At 45.8% G+C, this 21,871-nt stretch overlaps 2 protein-coding genes and 1 long non-coding RNA gene across 5 annotated transcripts in view; 2 read left to right on the forward strand and 1 right to left on the reverse strand.

The window, feature by feature from the left end:
- The window catches only part of CACNG7 (calcium voltage-gated channel auxiliary subunit gamma 7), a 42,404-nt gene extending 26,034 nt beyond the window's left edge, over positions 1-16,370 (forward strand). For both annotated transcript variants that reach the window (XM_081167156.1, XM_081167157.1), the window contains 3 exons: positions 3,068-3,208; positions 8,266-8,411; positions 13,232-16,370. In XM_081167156.1, the coding sequence (XP_081023282.1) occupies positions 3,068-3,208; positions 8,266-8,411; positions 13,232-13,489 (545 nt within the window). In that variant the 3' untranslated portion in view covers positions 13,490-16,370. The remainder of the gene's footprint in view (positions 1-3,067; positions 3,209-8,265; positions 8,412-13,231) is intronic.
- The window catches only part of LOC308571539 (BAR/IMD domain-containing adapter protein 2-like), a 195,110-nt gene that overhangs the window by 136,863 nt on the left and 36,376 nt on the right, over positions 1-21,871 (forward strand). The gene's annotated exons all lie outside the window — the stretch shown is intronic.
- LOC308571567 overlaps positions 1-21,871 on the reverse strand; it is a 142,383-nt gene that overhangs the window by 47,380 nt on the left and 73,132 nt on the right. The window contains exon 4 of one of the 2 annotated variants that reach the window (XR_014001525.1): positions 16,860-19,955. The exons of the other annotated variant lie outside the window; for it this stretch is intronic. This is a non-coding gene — a long non-coding RNA (uncharacterized lncRNA). Of the gene's footprint in view, positions 1-16,859; positions 19,956-21,871 lie in introns of those variants that run through there. 2 annotated transcript variants of the gene reach the window in all.

The following is a 21,871-nucleotide window of genomic DNA, read 5'->3' on the forward strand; positions in this document are numbered from 1 at the left end:
CTGCCTTAATGCTAACTGGGTGAACACACTTATTAGTTAAAGGTTGGATGGAGATTGCAGAATGCTTTATACTACATCAGCTGCATAGGGGAATCATACTTTTCAATGTTCTCCTGCTTTTTATTATTATTTAAAAACCTCTCTGTGAGTAGAAAAAAGCAGAGAGGATAATTCTGGAATTTGTCTAGCATATGTATATGTCAGGGACTGGGCAGATGAAGAGGAATGGTGGAGACAGCCTGCCCAGGAGCCTTCCAGGGAGGAGGAAGGGGCCGATAGTATAGACCTAGAAGAGTGGTTCGACACAGGTCACAACCCAGAAGAAGAAGTTGGGAAATAATGGAAGATGAGGAGCAAGAACCAAGTAGCACAGAACAGGCAGAGCCTGAGCAGTGGCTGACTGACATGCTGTCGCTGGAGAGTACCCCAGAACCCATTCTGACCCCCCAGACCAGACGTTCATTGAGAATGGCAGAGAAGAGGGCTCAGAGGTGGGTGGCACTTGACAACTGCCGTAGAAGGGAGGAGGAGTCTGATGAAAAGGGAAGTACAGAGAAGGGGAGGTGGAGCTTCACTCGAGGCAACGCCGGATAATGAACGGTGTGGATGGAATTTTGTCCTGGTAATTCTAATAATAAAAAAGAACTGAAAAGTTCGCTTTTTCTCTCTCTCTCTGCTTTACTGGGCAAGCAGCCAGTAGCCACCAGCAGCACCCTGACAGTATATAGTTTTCTACTTTCAGGGAGTATTTACACGGAGAACTATCTCCTCCCCACAGTCCACTCTACCACCTTTGGCATTCAACACCCTACCACGATCCATTCTTTTGGAGGTGTGGAGGGGACCTAGAAAAAGGTGGAAGAATCATAGAATTGTAGACTTGGAAGGGGCCATGACAGTCATCTAGTCCAACCTCCCAGCAAATGCCAGAATCTTTCACCCAACATGGGACTCAAACCCACCACGCTGGTATTAAGAGTTTCCTGCTCTACAACTGAACTCTGAGGAAGGGTGTTGCATTTTCAATTCTCCCCTAGCAGAAGAAATCTTCCAACAAGCGCAAACCAACTCAGCGGGGAGCAGGCTAGGCCAGAACCTCCCTAATTATAGTTGTGGTTGTTTCTTTAACTTACAGGGAGGGCTTTACAAATGAAGAAACCGAGGGAGTATTCAAAAATGTGATGCATTCAGCTGAAGTCTGAAATGCTACTGCACATTTGCCACCTCAGAATTCAGCCTCCTCAGATCTGCAGCATGTGCAGACTAGGCCTCAGTTCCAGCCAAGAGAGGTGTCTTATTGTTTGGTAGTGAACCTTGTAGTTCCAGAAATGGCTAGTAGTAAGCTGCTGTTACACAGAGTGGAGGGCAATCAACTCTGCACATATTCAGTGGCACTCTTAATTTTTTTAATAACTTGACATTGTCCAAAAAGGCTGGAGCCCTTAGCTAGAGTTCTGAGCCATCAAGGTTAGATGCTTTGGTGTTCAGGGTTGCCAAATACAAATGGGGTTCATGCCCTTTTAACAGAAGCAGGAATCACCTTATCAGGAATCACACTTGACATGCAGTTTAAAGAGACTTTTAGAAAGGCAACTTTTGGGTAATTGAATCTCATGTTCTGGAAAACTCAATTTTTGTGTGTGAAAAAGTATATTTCATGTTGTATACCAAAGTCAAATTTATGGGTTTGGGAAGAGGGCCTGACAAATAGGATAGACTAAGGTCGACCTAAGATCATACTCAAAAATGAAAAGAACACTTTGGATCGGTTCCAGAATGTATTGGTGCAAGCATTTATCCAATGGACTGTGTTGTTTTGTCATGTGGGCCATCTGCATGCAAATAAGAATTCACCTGTATGTGGAAATGTTCCATGTGCTTGGGAAACAACTGAGATACAAGGGATTTAGTTTTATCACCCATGCACATTTGTACATCAAAAATGTGTGTGTGTGTCTAAAGATAAGGACTCTTGAATGTAAGGGCAAAGAGATGTTTTGATACGTGGTGGACATGCATCTAGTGTAGCACTTGTAAGCTTACATTATTATGGTGCATGTATTACGGTTGACATACTTTTGTACATTTCAATTCAGGCATCTTCAACCTTTGCAGATCCGGGGCCCACTTTACTGAATGTCATAGCAGATGTTTACCTCTGCCCCTGCCTCAGTTCTTTTAATTCTGGGAAGCCACATCTATGGTCCTATAGGAAGAGATGGCAAGTGGCATAGCAGTATGAATTTTTTTGCTCTACCTACTGATCTGAAATAAAATGTCCCTTTAAAGTCAATTTTGGATGTGCACACACCATACATTTAAAGCACAATGCCCCCCCCCCAATAATAATCCTAGGAATGGTAGTTTACCCCTCACAGAACTCCAATTTCCAGCACCCTTAACAAACTACAGTTGCCATGCTTTAGTTGTACCATGTGTCTGTAGCCTTTGTACATGTTCAGAGGAACTTTGCACTGTTGCCTCAGGCAGCAAAATGTCTTGAGCCAGCTCTGCCTCAAACATTTCACTCACACATGTTATCTGCTCCCCTCCTTCTACCCCCCCTTCCATTTAATCAAAGCTCAATCCTGAAATTACTTTGGAAATTTTGCTACATTTGTTTGCCACATTCAGATGTGAGTTATTTTATGTGTGGAGTATTCATCTGCGATGTCTATAAGACCAAATTCTAGAAACAGGGCTATGTTAGGAATCTCAATTTAAATAAATAGAGTTTGCAGAGAACCAGGCATGATTTTGCATCCAACTCACTGAAACTTGATGTGTGTACTGTGGGGTCATTTCTAAAAGAAAGAGTTCTAGTTTAAGCCCATCTAAAGCCCCAGCCTTTTTACTCCTAAAGGAATGCATGCTGCCTGTGGTTACTCAGGAAGTAGGGGAAATATATCTGTGCGTGCTCAGGGGGCTCTCCAAGGAATACAACTGCTTCACATGTCAGAAATCTGAGCATTCAAACCTGGTTCTAGGACTGCGCTTTGGTGAAGAGGATCGACTCAAATTTAACTTAGAAAATCTGACTCTTCTCTTTCTCTCTTTCTCTTGGCAGAGACCATCCGCACAGCCACGCCTTTCCCTATGGTCAGCCTCTTTCTCGTCTTCACAGCATTTGTCATTAGCAACATCGGACATATCCGCCCCCAGAGGACCATCCTGGCTTTCGTTTCAGGAATCTTCTTCATCCTCTCTGGTGAGGTGTGGGGGAACGTTAATCAGAGGGCAATTTATTCCTGGAATCTGTGTGCTAACCATGACATTTGGGATAGCTAAATAAATCCTGTGTAGTAGTCTTCAGAGTGGAGCAGGGTCATGGCAACAGGGGGACTATAACCCTTGAAGTGGGCCGGTGGCTTCTGTTAAGAATTGACAAGCCACAGAGTAGCCTTTCACAACCTTGTTCCATGGGGGTTTTCAACACAGGTGATGGTCCAAGCACAGAGGAGGTCCATAGTCCTAGGCCGATAGGATCAGCACCTTGGAGAAGGGGCAAGGTGTGGATTTCAGGACCATGGTCAGCGATCATGCAGCTGAGCCAGACTGTATACATTACTGAAGCACCTAATACAGTGGTACCTCGCAAGACGAATGCCTCGCAAGACAAAAAACTCGCTAGACGAAAGGTTTTTTCGTCCGCGATTTGCCTCGCAAGACGAATTTCCCTATGGGCTTGCTTCGCAAGACGAAAACGTCTTGCGACTTTGTTAAACCGTTTAAACCGTGCTTCGCAAGACGAAAAATTCGCTAGACGGCAAAACTTGCGGAACGAATTAATTTCGTCTTGCGAGGCACCACTGTAAATAGTTCTTCATAGCCTGGCTTAGCTATTTATTGACTAGCGGCTACACCATATTAATGCTTCATTTGGCCAGTGAGGCCAAAGTTTTTATCCTGCAGCCATTGGCTGCTTCTTCTAGGCCCTGGGCTTTCAAGCTGTGGGGATCTCTTCACAGGGATCTTCCAATCCTCTGAAATCTGTGGTCCAGCCTTTGGTGTCTGGTGGCAGAGGTGACTCCTCAGGGTTCAGGGGAGGAGAGGTAGGCTGTAGCGACTGTAGCTCCACATGAGACTGCCATCATCTGAGGACTGTGTCTCTGAAGATTCCTAAGGTAAAGGGACCCCTGACCATTAGTTCCAGTCGTGGCCGACTCTGGGGTTGTGCGCTCATCTCGCTTTACTGGCCGAGGGAGCCGGCGTACAGCTTCCGGGTCATGAGGCCAGCATGACTAAGCCGCTTCTGGCGAACCAGAGCAGCACACGGAAACGCCGTTTACCTTCCCGCCGGAGTGGTACCTATTTATCTACTTGCACTTTGACGTGCTTTCGAACTGCTAGGTTGGCAGGAGCAGGGACCGAGCAATGGGAGCTTACCCCGTCGCAGGGACTCGAACCGCTGACCTTCTGATCGGCAAGTCCTAGGCTCTGTGGTTTAACCCACAGCGCCACCTGCGTAGTCTAGGGCTATTTTGGACCACAACTCCCATCACTTACCAGCTGACATGGCCTGATATAGGGTTTAGAATGAGCACTTGCCTTTTGCCAAGGCAAACCATTGGTCCACCTAGCTCAGGGCCAGGGAGTCTGTGGTCCTCCAGATATTGTTGGATACCCAGCATTGCCAATTAATAGAGATGACGGGAGATGTAGCCCAACAACACCTGGAGGGTCACAGTTTCCCCACCCCTGATCTCACTGGCAGCGGTTACCTAGGATTTCGGACAAGCATCATTCCCAGCTTCACCTGGAGATGCTGGGGATTGAATTCGGCACTTTCTGCTTGAAAAGCAGGTGCTCTGCCCCTGAGCTATCACTCTTCCCTCCAAGACAGCTTCAGCAACGCTCTCTTCAAACACCCTGAAGAAGCACCGACTAGAAAGGAGCTGGAAAAGGTGGGGATACGCCTTCCCTGTTATACCCTTTCACTGCTCCCCCATCAACACTTAAATTTCAGAAGCCAGGGGCAAGGTCCTACCATTATTTTTTCTACACCCCAAATCCAAAGTCCAGCAGTCTCATGCCCCCCCCTCCAAGAGTCATATTCATAATTTTCTTATTATTCCAAGACTCCCTGACATTCTTTCCATCCATCTTGGTAAAAGCAGAACTGAAAAATTACAGGATTATTACTATTAATCACCTTCTAAACCACCATCTCAAGGCAACTTACGTATAAAATAAAAAAGTTTTTAAAAAAATCATAAAGGGCAAATGCATTTAAAACAAGGCTAAATCCCTAACTTGCAGACACTTGCTATAAAGACTCATTTATCCAGCTAGATATTTAGAAACTGGATGCTGGTTTGTACAAATGTGGAGTTTCTCTGTGTCCAGCTTTTTCTCCTCTGATGCTTTTGTCTGAGAATTGCTAAAGCACCCACTGTATTTTTGCAAGAGAGGAGGACAGGAAAAAAAACCAGAATTGCCTCTGGCTTTACCTCCCATTAGCTTCCCTGCCCACCAGCTCCAGTTAGCAGCCATCACTTCAGAAGGCAGGTGAGCTGGCGTTACTGCTAAGGCCTGGGGGGGGGGGGCACACGACTCCCTGGCCAGCATGGGAGAAGGAGAGGAAGCGGAGGAATGGCAGCAAAGCAGGGAGCAAAGAGCTGCACCCTGCCGCATCCAGCCTCCGCTTCTGTCACGCTCCAACTCAAGCATGACAGAAGTACCAGAACACAACCGAAGCACAAAACGGCCTTTAGATTTACGACAAAAGCCCAGTTTTGTCCACTTGCTGCCACTGCATTCCCCAGTGTGGGAGGAGGGGGAAGAAGAGGGAAGCGGGCAGGGCAACCATAGGCCCACATCCATACTGGGGCCTGGGGGGAGGACCAGTGGAGGAGGAACAAATGGTGCTGCCTGCCTGTGCATATTTATTAAAACATTAATACAATAAGTAGCAACAAATACAGGTAGCAATAAAGCAGCGGGGCATAGTAGGTAGCCAGCATGATGTAGAGGTTAGAGTGCTGGACCTGGGAGACCAGTGTTCAAATCCCCACTCAGCCATGAAGCTCACTGGGTGACCTTGGGCTGGTCGCTGCCTCTCAGCTTAATCTACTTCTTAGGGTTGTTGGGAGGATAAAGTGGTGAGAGGAAGAACCAGGCAAGCCACCTTGAACTCCATGGAAGTAAAGGTGGGGTGTAAATGTAATAATGAAACACAGGGCTGGTACATCCCATTTCGTAGGGACACGGGTGGCGCTGTGGGTTAAACCACAGTGCCTAAGACTTGCCGATCAGAAGGTTGGCGGTTCAAATCCCCGTGACGGGGTGAGCTCCCGTTGCTCGGTCCCTGCTCCTGCCAGCCTAGCAGTTCAAAAGCACGTCAAAGTGCAAGTAGATAAATAGGTACCGCTCCGGTGGGAAGGTAAACGGCGTTTCCGTGCACTGCTCTGGTTTGCCAGAAGTGGCTTAGTCATGCTGGCCACATGACCCAGAACCTGTACACCAGCTCCCTCGGCCTATAAAGCGAGATGGGTGCCACAACCCCAGAGTCGGCCACGAATGGACCTAATGGTCAGGGGTCCCTTTACCTTTACATCCCATTTCACCACTTGAGATGAAATGGGAAGCGCTGCTTTCCCCTGCCCCTGCCACCTCCACCACCTACCTTCTCCTGCCCTACCCCCAGCTGCATCTGAAGCCACCCGGCACTGATTTTGGGCAAGAGCACACTGATTTCGGGTGAGATTTCACTCCAAATCACATGAGATCTTGTGTGCTCCTCAAGTCCCCCCCCCCCCCATTTCAGGCAAGATCTTGTTCCAAATGGACATGATCTTGCCCAAAATTGGCACCGATGGCAGTAGCGCTTCTCCATCACTGGTGGAGGCAGTGGGGCAGGTTACCTGTGACCCATGGGCTTGTTACCTGTGGGGTTTCTGCCTCCTGAAGCAGTGGCTTTACCCCACATAATGGCTGGGCCAGTTCTGATAAATTATATAATAAAATAGTAAACCCCCCCCCCAAAAAAAACATTCCAAAGCCTTGCAGAGCCTAATCAGTTCCACTTAGAGAATAAGTGTGTTTAATTTGGAGGGGTGAAGGACAGAGGGGCTATGGGGGCCAAGGCAATGGGGCCAGGCAAGTGAGGCTGAACAACAATGTTATAGTTCTAATTGCATGGCAAGGGAAAAACGGATCATGGAAGGCAATTATGTCCAGGTTGGTCTTCTTCAGTTCAGATGATATTATGAGTTGGTGAAGAGCAATGGCTGCAAGGCAACCCGAGAAGTAAATCTTCGATCAGCCGAAAAGGGCAGCACTGGGCCCTTAATGGGAAACAGAAGAAGAGCGGCACATAGGCCTGTCTGCGATGCTGCAGCACAAGCAGAGTACGGCACCGTGCTGCACTACTGAGCCAGCTGCATTTTAGCACTCTTTCTCTTTGTCACATGCTACTATGACCAAGAAATGCAATGCAGGGTGAAGCTATGCAGCTGAAGGGGTGCAATTATGTAGATAGGAGCAGGCTTGATTTACAGTAGCTCTCGCTGCCTTCTATATAATATACGGCAATTAATAGACAGAAATGTGGGCATGCTGTTCACCACCACCACCCAACACATATAGTCTGAAAGGAACCCATAAAGGGGTGATGTGTGTGCATTTGTGTGTGTGTGTGTGTGTGCACGCACACTGTGGCTGGTTGCAGTGGCATCCCTGCTCTGAGCTAAATGTGGAGAGTGAGGTAGGTTTGTGGTACAACATACGAACCGAGGGAGGTACCTTATACTGAGTTTGATCATTGGTCCATGTAGCTCAATACTGTCTACACCAGGGGTCAGCAACCTTTTTCAGCCGTGGGCCGGTCCACCGTCCCCCAGACCATGTGGAGGGCCGGACTATATTTTGGGCAAAAAAATAATGAACAAATTCCTATGCCCCACAAATAACCCAGAGGTGCATTTTAAACAAAAGTGCACATTCTACTCATGTAAAAACACGCTGATTCCCGGACCGTCCATGGGCCGGATTGAGAAGGCGATTGGGCCGCATCTGGCCCCCAGGCCTTAGGTTGCCTACCCCTGGTCTATACTGACTGACTGAAGCTCTCTCCCTGGGTCTCAAACTGAAAACACTTAGCCCTACCTAGATATGTCAGGGATTAGAACTGGAACCTTCTGCACTTGTGAAGCAGGGGCTCTGCTACTGGAGCTGTGGCTCCTCCCCACAAGCGAGGCCTTCATGAACAGCTGAAAATAACAGCCTCTTCCTTCCCACCCCTCTCCCTCTGTGCTCTTTCTGCAGGGCTCTCTCTGGTGGTGGGCTTGGTTCTGTACATCTCCAGCATCAATGACGAAGTGATGAACCGCCCCAGCGGCTCAGAGCAGTACTTCCAATACCGCTACGGATGGTCCTTTGCCTTTGCTGCTTCTTCCTTCTTGCTCAAAGAGGTACACTTCCCAGCATTTATTTATCGATTACATTTTCATCCAAGGAGCTCAAGGTGGTGGACATGGTTCTCCCCACTCCCATGAGTCCTCACAACAACCCTGTGGTGTAGGTTAGGCTGAGAATTTGTGTGTGGCTGGACCAAGGTCACCCAGTGAGATTCATGGCTAAGCGGGGATTTGAACCCTGGTCCCCCACGTCGAAGTCCGGCACTTTAACTGTTACACAACACTAGCTCCCACACTGCACTTGCACATGTGCACGCGCAAACACACACACACACACACACACACACACACACACACATTCTCCTGACTCCCAATCTTGAATCGCAGATTTAAATTTTGGCCAAGGGGTAAAGCAAGTTTTCTTTTGCTGGCCTTACGGGGCTTTTAAAGCCAGAAGGCAGAAAGGGCGGCCACTGTACCATTGACAATCCATGTCCTCGTTAGAAGTCTAACAAGTGGGACCATCACATCTCCTTCCTCCTAAGGAAATTGCTCCTGTTTAGGGTTCCTGCCTGTCAAACCACCTAAGCAGGACAGCCCAGAGTCTGCCACTCCCTCAAGTTTAAAATTATTTTTATACTGGATCATATTGTTACTATTAATGTTTGCTGTATTATTATTATTATTATTTGTTCTGTTTCTTCCACTACCCCTCAACTGCCACCAATATACTTTTATTTTATTTTAACATCTGCAAACCCTGGAGTTTGCGTGGCGAGTCCCCTCCCCCCCTTGCGAAATGAAGACACAGACACGTTATTTAAGGTTAATGGGCGTAAAAAGGCCACAACTTTATTGATTACAGGAATTGAGAGGTATTGGCCTTAGGCATTGGCTCCTGTCGACTACCAGGCATGGAGACCGGGAAGGGTTAACCGGAGCAGCTGGAACGGGGAAGAGAGGGAAGTCTCTGGGCATGCCAGCCTTAAGTGCACTAGGCCACGCCCCCCGGCCCGCCGATTGACGTGCCCGAGGATTCCCCTGCTCTCGCAGGGGCTGTGAGCCAGCCCCTGCGTGTGTGGTGAGGGGGTGGGCCCGCAACCCCACCTCCTCCCCAGCTCGGAAGTGGCTTTCCCCAAGCATGATGACCCCCCTCCCATTTTGGCTGGAGGTTGGTTTCAGGGGACAATTTCAGTTTTGACTTTTGCTGCAACTTGATTAGGGATTATTAACAGGGAATCAGAGTACCGCATTACTCCTATAAAATATTCCCTCCCAGCTAGGGATGGGCAAACGTATCAGTTTTGGTTTCTCTTTCTCAATTTCTCGATGGTTTCAGTTTTCCAGATCAATATGCAATTACTTTTTAAATTTTTATTTTTAAAAGTCCTCACAAAAACTGCCAGCATTTTAGCACACATTTCTCAAATATACACACTTGAGCAAGTAGTTTCCCTTAATATAATGCATCTTTGTGTGTTTATTTCAGAAATATATGCACATTTATGCACACTTTCCTTCAAACGTACACATTTTTGTATATAGCTGAAGTCTGCACCACAAAATTCAGAGAGGTGTTAATTTTTGAAGGCTACCTGTCCACATGTTGTTTGGGGAAGTGCAGGTTAGGTAGGTTCCCATCAAAATATGAACTGAACCAAAATTCTCCCCTATATTCAGCACAGTCTCTCAACCTGCAGTAAGGATACAGCAGTGAGCTACACCAGTGTTCCCCAACCTTGAGTCTCCAGCTGTTTTTGGACTACAACTCCCATCATCCCTCGCTAGCAAGACCAGTGGTCAAGGATGATGGAAATTGTAGTCCGAAAACAGCTGGAGACCCAAGGTTGGGGAACACTGAGCTACACTACAAGAGCCACACTGTTGATTACTAGTCTCTCAAGCCAACCTGAAACACTCGACTAAAAACTAAGGATAACATTGCAGCTGTGTTGCAAGCTACTGCCCCATGTTTGGTCAAACCCCAGGCTGCAGTAAGGTTCTACCTCTGGACAACATCTCTCGACAGCACTGTAGGACTGTTGCAAACCACTTAGAGGTTAAAATGTTCCCTGGCCTCCATTCTGTGTGAATGTTACTTCAGGGCTGCATTATAGCCAAAGCCTTTCCTAAACAGATATTATATTAGGTCCCAAAACATGGAAGGGTTTTAGAGGGTAAAAAAATCCCTGAATCTGAGATTGGCACATCTCCCTGACAGGACAGACTCTCTTTTAACAGGATAGACTCGCTTTTAGTCATACCCAGAGGAGGCCCACTGGCATGGCTAACTTAAGTTCTACTTAAAATTAATGGACCTATCTGGATACAACCCAAGTCTCCTTGTCTATGACAAGAATTAAAGAAGGGGCTCCGCAAGATATTTTTTAAAAAAACCTCAAGTCTACTGGTCTACTGGTTTTCCAGCTGGCAATGTGAACCACATTTGCTTTGGAATTTATATTAGGGAAAAAAAAAACTTTAAATGTTTCACACTGAATAAGAATTGCATTAAAAAGAAGAGGAGCTCTTTCGTCTCTTTGCTGCTACCTTTTGGAGTTTTGCTGTGTGGGTGGGTGGACACAATGATGTCCAATTCCAGTTGCATTAACATTTTGGATGTTATCCACTTATACCTATGGGCAGCTCTTACTTTCACTTTTCTCTGAGGACATTTAAAAATAAACTCAGTATGAACCAGGAAATTACCTGTCCGGACAAAAATGATGTCCTTTTTATCTCTTTGTGCCTCTTTCTCCATCATCTTTTGGTGTGTTTCTCTCCAGCAAGGAGGGAATCAGAGCAGAGGGTGGTTCTTGCCTTCTTTCACACCTGCCCCAGCAGCAGAGTTTTGAAGCTTCCCTAGTTGTTTCAGCCACATTATCCTCTTCCCTTGCTCCTTTCAGCCAGCCAGACGCACACGCACACACCCAAAACACACACACACCTTCAGTTTTCCCTGCCAACTAATTCAGTATTCTGAAGCTACTGGGGGGGGAGGGATTCCCCTTAAGTTCTGTTTGTTTGTTTGTTTGTTTTCTGTACTTCTACAAATACTGGGCTTTAAAGCATGCTAATACTTCCTTGTAGGGAAGAAAGCGAATGTCTAGATGTTTGGTCCTGGCCTTGAATTGCCCCGATTCAGCCAATTTCAGGCACGGTTGGTTGTCCTCAAAAACCGTGATGGGCAAACAACTCACTCCACAGAGCTCCTGGACCAAACAAGCATAGAACTCCAACTCTCTGCACATTCCTATTGTGCATGGATGATTCTGTTTTGTCCTCATAAAGACTGGCACTCAACCCCCCCAAAAAACCATTGCTAAGAGAAGAAATGTTGGTGCATAAGCTAGCCCTGACAGTAATTCAGCAGCAGCATAAGACATTGGGCCAAACTGGACATGACTATGGCTGGGGGAGATATTTGATTCAGTTTGCATTTAAATGTGACTCCACCTAAATTGCGCTTTCAGAAACAGCAACAGCACCGAAACACAGCCAACCAAAATTCGCGCAATTCTGAATTTTGCAGTGCACTTCTCCTGTACAAATAATTTGTACAGGAATGCATTTGCTAGGGTAAAGTGTCCATAAAAATGCATATTTTGGTGCAAATAACACACAAAAAAAGCATTATATTAGAAAAATTGCTTTGCCAAAACATGTAAATTAGGAGAAAGCCACACTAAAATGTGGATCAATTTTCATGAGCACTTTCTTTCTTTCTTTCTTTCTTTCTTTCTTTCTTTCTTTCTTTCTTTCTTTCTTTCTTAAATGCAAATTGATGAGGAAAAGTGAAGAGAAAATAGAATAAAAGAGAAGATAAAACAGTGAATAAAACCAACCAGGATAGATAAATGAAACCCTCTTATACGAAGGCAGCATATTTCTATGTTCCAGTTGCTGAGGAGTAGCAACAGGGGATAGATATCACCCTCCTCACCTGCTTGTGAGTTTCCTAGTGGCATCTCCTTGGCAGCTGTTGAAAACTTGATCTGATGATATAAGGCAGTTCTTAAAGTTTAATTAGTGGGGGGGGGGCAGGATATTTCAGTGCCGATTTCACAAGCACACATCCTCCAGGCTTGAAGAAGGCTTTGGCATAGTGCCTCTAGTGGGTCCCCTTCTAGGCTAGTGGGGCCCCCAATTGGTGCCTGATAATTGCCACTTTAATTTCCCATATTGCTCCCTATCTCTGAGGCACTGTGGAAATTAAAATGGTGGCCATTTGATGCCGAACACAGGGGTTGGGAGTTGAAGGATCTTCAATACACGTTGAACAGAAATCATGAAGGACGTTCTTGGGATGTTTGGCATGAGTCAAACATCTATGGGCTAGGATGATCATGCCCACTTGCAAAAAGCTGAGTATCATCACAGTGACCAACAGAATGCTTTACGGCCTTAAGTCTACACAAGCTTCAGTGTTACTTGTGCATGTGCGCATTCCAGAGCATGACTCCTCATGCCCTGAAGGCATCCTTGAGTGGAATGAAACTGGCTGCAGTGAGCCACAGGTGAGCTACAACGAGTGACATGAGTTACAGACATAACACATACACAAACATTTATTTGTTTATTACACTGTGCCCCACTTTTCATCCAAGGAAGTCAAGGTGGCCTGCATGGTTCTCCCTCTTCCCATATTATCTTCACAGCCTTGTGGTGGTAGGTTAGGCTGAGAGACTGTGGTTGCCCCAAGTCCACCCAACAGGCTTCCCTGCGAGGATTTACACCCTGGCCTCCCAATACCTAGCCAAGCACTGCAACTGCTACACCACAACATACTGGCACCACAACTTGTGAGACCATATGGTTGCATCTAAGGGGTATGTCTTGTTCTTTATCTTTCCCTCTGTAACGGCTCTTTGCAGGGCGCAGGGGTGATGTCTGTCTACCTCTTCACCAAGCGCTACGCTGAGGAGGAAATGTACCGCCCTCACCCAGCCTTCTACCGGCCACGCCTGAGCGACTGCTCCGACTACTCTGGCCAGTTCTTGCACCCCGAAGTGTGGCACCGTGGACGTAGCCCCTCCGACATCTCCAGCGACGTTTCCATCCAGATGACTCAGAACTACCCACCAGCCATCAAGTACCCTGAACATATGCACATATCCACCTCACCTTGCTAGACGCACCAGAGAACGAGCTGGACAAGGAAGCCAGCTTTCGCTTGCAGACTATATCGTTCTACCCCAACCTGCCTAGGAGACTCCCCTACCAGTGTGGGTTGTCTTCCCCTCTCTAAAGACTCTTTACCACCTACTCTGCTAGAAATGTCCTCTCTCTCTCTCTCTCTCTCTCTCTCTCTCGTGGGAACTATTCAACCAACTTTTGAGATTGCCAGTGCCCCCCTCACCACCCCTTCCGCCCTCTTGGAAACTGTCCTTATTTCCTTGCTTCCCTGGGAAACTACCAATTTGAAAAGCCCACCCCTTGAAACTCAAGTCACGCATACACCCTGTTCATTCTCCACAGAGCAGCGGAAACTAAGGATATATCTCCCAGTTCAGTTCTGCTGCCTCAGAATACTTCTCCTTTCACTCAGGTGGTTGGGAACCTTAGTGGGAAATGACTCGTGAAGCATGTTCCCCTCAACCTTCTCCCTGAAGAGGTTTCGACAGCAAGCAGGTTCAAAACCATCTGCATTTTTCAGATCTTGTGAGAGGAAGATGCCCAGAAGCCATTTTCTCCCATCAATCCAATTCCTGAAAGGAGAGGGCTCATTGCCAACATCTCCCTCTGTCAAAACAACAACGAAAAAACAAAACTAGCTTGACAAGAAGTAATTGCTTTACCATTGTCATCATTCTCTAGTTTCCTGACTATAAACGACATCTCCTTGACATTTTTACCTCCATCCTTCAAAGGCCCGAATTATTCAGGCTTATCCACCTGACAACAGCCATCCTTCCATCCCAGCTTCTTAGGTGATGACAGGAAATACATTAGACTGCCATCTTGGTTCAACCAAAAATGACCAGGTAAAATGTAGTGCTATATTTTCCATTCCCCTTTTCATCGTGCCGGTTTGTGACATAGCTCTACAAATACTGCTATGTTTATTTGTCTCAAAACAACTAGCCCTGAGAGGAATACTCTATTCAGTTTATTTCTACCAATATCTCAATCTCAGTCAACCAAATTATAGCATGAAACTGTTCCCTTGCCGTTCTTCTGTGCCCTAAATGTCCTCTTCCCTCCCCAGCACGCACACACAAACCTGCTCCCACTGTGCCTCATTCTTGCCTTCTAGGTTCTTACAGGAAATGACTAATCATCATTTTTGTATGCCAACAAATGACCAGCTTGGGCATCAATCCTGTAGGTTTCATTATTCTCTCAGGCACTTCCCCTTGGAACCCAACAGCAAAGTACTGCACCACCATTTGGGGTTGGCTAAAATAAGGCCTTTTCCTGTCAGGAAATGTGCACGCCCCCACTCCCGTTTCTGTTCTTATTGTTGAAGAAAATAGTCTGACATCTGAATTTTCTTCCAAGATCTCGTACCATTTGCTTTCTTCCTGGCTCCACCTCCTGGCTCTTCCACCACCTTTATTTTTGTCAGCGTTTTAGAGGAGAACCCAGTGTATGATCTGAAAAGACCTTTTTTTAAAAAAATGGTGCCCCTACAAATGAGACAACTAAAACACAATTGTGGAGGGGTGAGGAAATAACTGTGTCTTCCAGCCAACAATGCCTCAAAGATTCCCACCCCATCATTCAGTTGTCCATCAGCAAGGGGCCACGGCCATGTCATCGTGGTGCAAATGGAAACTCTTAAGAACTCCAGAAGACTCTTTTTTAAGCATGTCATGATGATGCCACCTGGGGTTTATGAGGCTAAAGACTCAAGGGGAAAGGAAGAGAGAAAGAGAGAGAGGGAGAGAGAATTTATTATCCAGCTGTCAATCATCTACCACACTAGGGAGTAAAGTTTGAACCCCTGTTTCCTTTCCTATATTTCTCACTCTTGGTTTTCCTTTGTTTTGACTTAACCTCTTATATTTTCTGCATGTTTCTTCTCGTCTTACTTTTATTTTTGTTTCGTTTGCGTAACAGTTTCCCCCCCATTTCCTCACTCACTCGTGTGTGAGGTTTTTTCTCCCTTTCTGTACCCCTCTTAATTTTTTTCCTTTCACAACATTTCACCTTCTTGGGCTTTCTGAATTATTATTTTTGGATTGCTAAACACACACAATCATTTCCTAAGGACTCCGTGTGCATAATTCTCTGGTTTTCCTTCCTTGCCTCTGCTTCTTCCTTTTCCCCACCCATCTCATTTAATTCCTCTTAACATTTCATGCATTCCCCACCTCCCCTTTCATTTTGAAACTGTCTCTTTCCTTTCCATTTCCTCTCTCTATAATACTCCACTGCGCCTTTGCAACTCCAGCTCCTGCATATGGATACTCTGTGGTTCAACCAAAGAGGGAAGATGGTGCAGGGAAAAAAGGAGCCTGAGATTAATTTTGAGTAGAAGAGGGATGCTGACAGGACACACACAAAAATGGTGGGAGTGGGGGAGGGGAGGGAGCTGCTGAAGAGGGAAACCTGAACGGAAGGAGTATGGGAATGGGGAGGGAAATAAAAAGGGGGGGATGCATGTGGTGGAAAAATTGTAAGAGGAAAATGGCAATGAAAAAAGGGATATTACTGGATGTAAGATTGAATAGAAAGAGAAGGCTTGAGGGGAAAATCTTGTGGTGTTTCTGGCTGCTCAGCTCAAACTATTTTCGCTCTCCCTGTAAAATTTAATCCTGCTTTACCCCCACCCCCACCCCCAGTTTCGCTTCAGCTACAGGAAAAGGCTGTTGCTCAGTGCGGTAAATGAGCCTGCTTTTCAGGCAGAAGACCGTAGTATCAGTCTATGGGCGTAGCCAAGGGGAGGCAGGGGGAGGAGCTGCCCCCCATCAAGCAAAACAATAGAAGTACTTAACTGACCAATCACATTGGTCCTCCCCCCCAACAAAAGTTCTGCCCACCCCCTAACAAAGTCTTCCCCCCCAAAAAGCCCATGTATCAGTCCCTGGTAGGACTGGAAGTCTTCCTGCCAGTTGATGCAGGGCATCGGTCTTCAAGCGGTGGGTTGGGCACCCACTACAGAAACACAAGCTGATCTAAAGTGGGTTGAAACTTTGGCACGACTGCCATACAAATATATGGTAAAAAAGAAGAAGAAGAAGAAACTGGGCCTCCCCAAATCCATGTTTGGTTGAAAGATGGGTCCTAAGTTTGAAAAAGCTGGAGGCTACTGGTATACTGACCTAGATGGACCAAAGATCTAACTTGAGCTAAGGAAGAATTTGTGTTTTCTCCCTCTCTTTCTCTCTGCCTGTCACCAGCCTCTTTTCCTGTCACACAGTAGTAAATTGATTGATGGGGGAAGACTTCCGCTCCTGTCCTTTGCAGGGAAAAAGGTGGGGCAGGAAATGACATTCTTGTTAGACTGGGCTAGTCCCACCCGTTTCCCCTGGGGCATTCAAAGGTTTAAGGAAGTTTCACTGTGTTTGCAGGCAACATTGCAATATGGCTTCCTGTGAAGAGGTTTCATGCCAATGCATGGATTTCCTCATGGCACTGCCCCTCCCCCCCCAGTCTTCCCAATCTGAAGCAAGTTTTAGCACCCACTATGTCAGAATTCCCTTGAGCAAAAGATGAATTATAACCTTGGATGCTATAAATGCAATCACAACATGGACCCATCTTACACAGAGGGAAGAGAAGGCAGCAAGGACTTTTGAAGGGTAAGGAGCAGATGCTTGTTTGACTGCTCTCGTGCCATAGCTATGAAAAGGGATGAGAAGAAAGATACTGCTGAATCAGCTTTAGACAAAGAGAGAGAGAGAGTTCTGATTCTCTTTTTCCGCATGTCCCCCCCCTCCTCCTCCCACTGCAGAGTCAGCACCAGCTGCAGTTAAGTTCACCTTCATGCATTGCTTAGGAAATCAGAATCCAGCACTGGTTTCTGATTTTCCTGCCATTTGTCAAGTGGCCTATCTACAGCATCACCATATTTGCACTCCACCCCATCTATTCTTTCAGGGGCCCACAATCATCACCTATTGCAAGAGAGCGCCCCCTGTTTCAGTGAGTAGCCCTTCACTTCTGGGAGTCGTTTCTGTGCCAAAGGAGAGTTAGGGATGAGGTGTCGTCTCCAAGCCAGAAGGCTGTAGAATGAAGTGATACATCACAGCACTGTATGCAATCCTACAAATTAATGCTTTACAAATAACATGTTTCTGGTCCACTTGACCTCATCGAACTAAGGAAACATTGTAGTGACAGATAGCCTACACTTCTGTTTCCCATTTGGTAGGTGCCTGTTTGGTGGAAGGGCCACTGTGGAGGTAGAGGGAGCTCTATTTGGGGTGTAGGGAGTTGGTCTCACTCTCTCTGGCCACCCTAACAGAACCATAGAATCATAGAGTTGGAAGAGAACCCCTGGGGTCATCTAGATCAACTAGTGTTATGCAGGAATCTCAACTAAAGCATCCATGACAGATGTTGTTGTTGTTGTTTAGTCGTTTAGTCGTGTCCGACTCTTCATGACCCCATGGACCAGAGCACGCCAGGCACTCCTGTCTTCCACTGCCTCCCGCAGTTTAGTCAAACTCATGCTGGTAGCTTCGATAACACTATCCAACCATCTCGTCCTCTGTCGTCCCCTTCTCCTTGTGCCCTCCATCTTTCCCAACATCAGGGTCTTTTCCAGGGAGTCTTCTCTTCTCATGAGGTGGCCAAAGTATTGGAGCCTCAGCTTCAGGATCTGTCCTTCCAGTGAGCACTCAGGGCTGATTTCCTTAAGAATGGATAGGTTTGATCTTCTTGCAGTCCATGGGACTCTCAAGAGTCTCCTCCAGCACCATAATTCTGCTTAAAAACCTCCAAGGAAGACACCAGGTGTGTTCTGACCAAGTCAGAACAGAGCACAACTATTACTTCCCTTGATCAGGACACCATAGTTCTGTTGCTGCAGCCTAGAATAGCATTAACTTTTTTTTTGCTGCTGTATTATACTACTGACTCATGTTAAGCTTGTCGTCCACTAAGACCCCAAGCTCATTTCACATGTACTACTGGCAAGTCAGGTGTCCCCCATCTTATATTGGTGCAGCTGGTTTTTCCTGCCTAAGTGTAGAACCTGGCCTTTGTCCCTGCTGAAGTTCATTTTGTTAGTTTTGGCCCAGTTCTCCAATCTGTTAAGGTCACCTTGAATCCCGATTCTGTCTTCTGCAGCATTGGCTACTGCTTCCAGTTTGGTATCATCTGCAAATTTGATGAGCCTCCCCTCAATTCCTCCACCCAAGTTGTTTATAAAGAGGTTGAGCAACAATAGGCCCTGGACAGAACTCTCTGGCACTCCACTTGTCACTTTTTCCAGGTTGATCAGGAACCATTAGTAAGCACTCTTTGGGTTCTGTTAGTAAACCAGCTACAAATCCACCTAGTACTTACCTCGTCCAGCCCACATTTTACCAGCTTCTCTGCAAGAATATCATGGGGGACTTTGCCAGAAGCCTTACTGAAATCAAGCTAAACTACATCCACAGCATTCCTCTGATCTACCAGACTTGTAACTCCATCAAAAAAAGAAAGAAATGAGATTCATCTTGCATGACCTGTTTTTGAGAAACCCATGCTGAGTCTTAGTAATGACAGCATCTTTTTCTAAGTGCTCACAGACCAACTGTTTCTTCCCTGGTACTGATGTCATGTTACCTGGGTCGGTAGTTACCTGTGTCTTCTTTCCCCCCCTTTTTGAAGATAGGTACAACATTTGGCCGCTTCCAGTCTGCAGTTGGGTTGTACCAATCTTAGCCCTAAATCTATAATTTGCAAATTAGGGGGAGGGGAGGGAAGGGAAGGCACTCACTCCTCAACCTTCCATTAATCCCATAATAAGCCCCACCCCATTATTTCCAGTTGTCCAATGCACTCAATCATTGCTGCCCTTGTCAAGCTATATTGAGTTTGGAAACCTGTGTTTCATCTGCTGTTGTTGTTGGGATATTTATTTATTTATTTATTTACCTACCGGTATTTATTTATTTATTTGCAGGGGGAGGGAAGCTCTGGAAATGCAAGCAGTTGCTCAGAAAGCAGATGGGTGCAACTTTCAGGACTGCTGCCACTCATGTCCCTCCCTACTAGGGCCTCAGGTTTTTTTTAAATAACTGGACTGTTGTGAGCCAAGCTTCCATAGCAATACCAGATCAGGGAGGTGGTGGGTCCATAAATGTAGAGATTTAACAAAAATGGCAACTCAGAATGCAGGAAGGAAAGAATACAAAGGATGGCTTCTGATTCCAAAGTGCAAATAAAGAGAGGAAAGCAGAGTGTGTGGCTCAGAGGTTCGGTCAGGTCAGCAGCAATAGCCATCGCCAAGCAGCAACATAGGTGCAGTGATGATGGCTTCTTGTAGGAGGACAGCTTTGCAGCTAACGGTTGTAGGGTGTCAGTCTCCTCTTTTTTTCCATTTTCCAAATAGATTTGATAGGCATGGAAATCTGCTTAACATAGGACCTGCAATTTTTCCTTTGCAAATGGACATCTAGTCTCCGTGGGGCTGGGGCTGTGCAATAAATAAATAATTGCCTGAAATGGGAGGCAGAGAGAGAGAGACGGGGTGTGAGGAAATTTATAGAGGTCATGGGGCAACTGCAAGCAAAGTTGCCAACTTTCCACGTGGTCACTGTAGTAGTGCTTTTAACAGCAGTTTGATATACAGACTTCAGCAGGTGATGGTGTCAGTCTCCAGGTTTTGAAAAGCATTATTTGCTCATTTTTGCAAATCAGGTTGATGCTCAAGGCATGAGAGCAAGCCAGCCAATGGTGCAGCAAGGTTGTAGACAGGAAAACAAAGCAGGCCCAGGCTGGCTTATGGGCCCTCAGGTTTCCTGACATAGGTCACCATCAGACAAAGCAGATATTGAACCATCCTCTTGGTTTGTTTTCACAAAATTTGTGCAGAGGTTCTATGACGTCGCCATCAAGTTGTTACCCTGGTCTTCCCATTGCAGTTTTCCACCACTGCTCTTACAATTCAGAAACAAATGTAATGAATGCAACACTCAGCAACTTAACTTCTTACTGCTCAACCCTATGCATTTCCTCAAAAGTAAGTCCCACTAAGTTCAGTTGGAATTACTTCCCTAGTAAGTAGGCTTAGAATTTAAGCCCATTGCACTCAATTAGACTTATTTCTGAGCAGACTTCTAACATCATCATCATTATTATTATTATTATTATTATTATTATTATTATTATTATTATTCCGCCCTTCATCAGAAGATGGCAGGGTGGTTCACAACATAAAAATACAAAATGAGAACAGAAATTACATTTAAAAAAACCAAGACAGACTGATAACCCTCTCTCCCACAAACACATTTAAAAGGACACAGAAAGTTAATCAGCCCAAGACTTGGTTAACAGAACTGTACTATAAATCAAATCAGAATAAATGTGCATATAAGGCGGGGGTGGGGGAATGGGCTGCATCCAATTAGTCATATTCAGAGATGACCCACTGAAATTAATGGGCATTACTAATGTAGGTCCATTAAGTTCAGTGGGTTTACTCTGACTAGAACCTAGTTGGATACAGCCTAATACAAACTTTGTTTTTACATGATGCTAATCAGGGGCAGCTTTTTTTAGTCAATCAAAATGTTTTAACTGAGTTTACCTGATTGATTGATTGATTGATTGATTGATTCAGCATTGCAGCCCTAGTTATAAGCATGTTATTTAAAAGTAACACACTTGAATTTATGGAGTAGGGAGTAGTGTTCCCTACACCTTCTCCCAAAGTATTATTTGATAAAATATCCCCCATTCAGGATGCTCAATTTTCTAAAGGGTTATGGTGGCTGTTGTTTTTAATGCTACCAATCATACATCTCAAGACGATTCACAAAAAGCAAACCCATGACTAAGTGTCTAAAGCAGAACCATGACAACATACAGAATCCATACATGTGCAGTTTGAACGCAGGATCATGTTACAGCAAGGAAAACTGAAGCACAATCCAATGTATGTTTACCCGGAAGGAAGTCTCACTATGTTCAGTGAGGGCATACCCCCAGGAATGTCTGCATTGGATTACAGCATAAGGCATGTTTTGTTTTGTTTTTTAAAGTATTGCAGGGTGTGTGTGGACTTCTCACACATCAAGAAAGTGCCAGTGGACTAGGAATCATGGCCCCAGCAACTATTGCTGCTTTCTGCATGGGCAACCACCTGTGTCTTCATCCATTGCAGTACAAGAGGCAAAACGCTCCAGCAGGAGACCCTGTCCCTAGAGATGCAGCAATGCGGGGGAAACTTCAGCTATGCATTTCTTGAGTGTCACGAAGCTCTTAAAGACACAGGCGTTTGTCCACTAAAATTAAGGCAACTGTCAGCTTCTCGGTAATCCCTGTCCCACTTCACATGAATTTCACACGGACGGCTGAGATGATCGCCTACGGTGAAGTTGTTCGCTCCTCACTGCAAAATCACCTTTGCA

The sequence above is a fragment of the Podarcis bocagei genome (assembly GCF_964188305.1).
Source record: "Podarcis bocagei genome assembly, chromosome: 13".
NCBI lineage: Eukaryota > Metazoa > Chordata > Lepidosauria > Squamata > Lacertidae > Podarcis > Podarcis bocagei.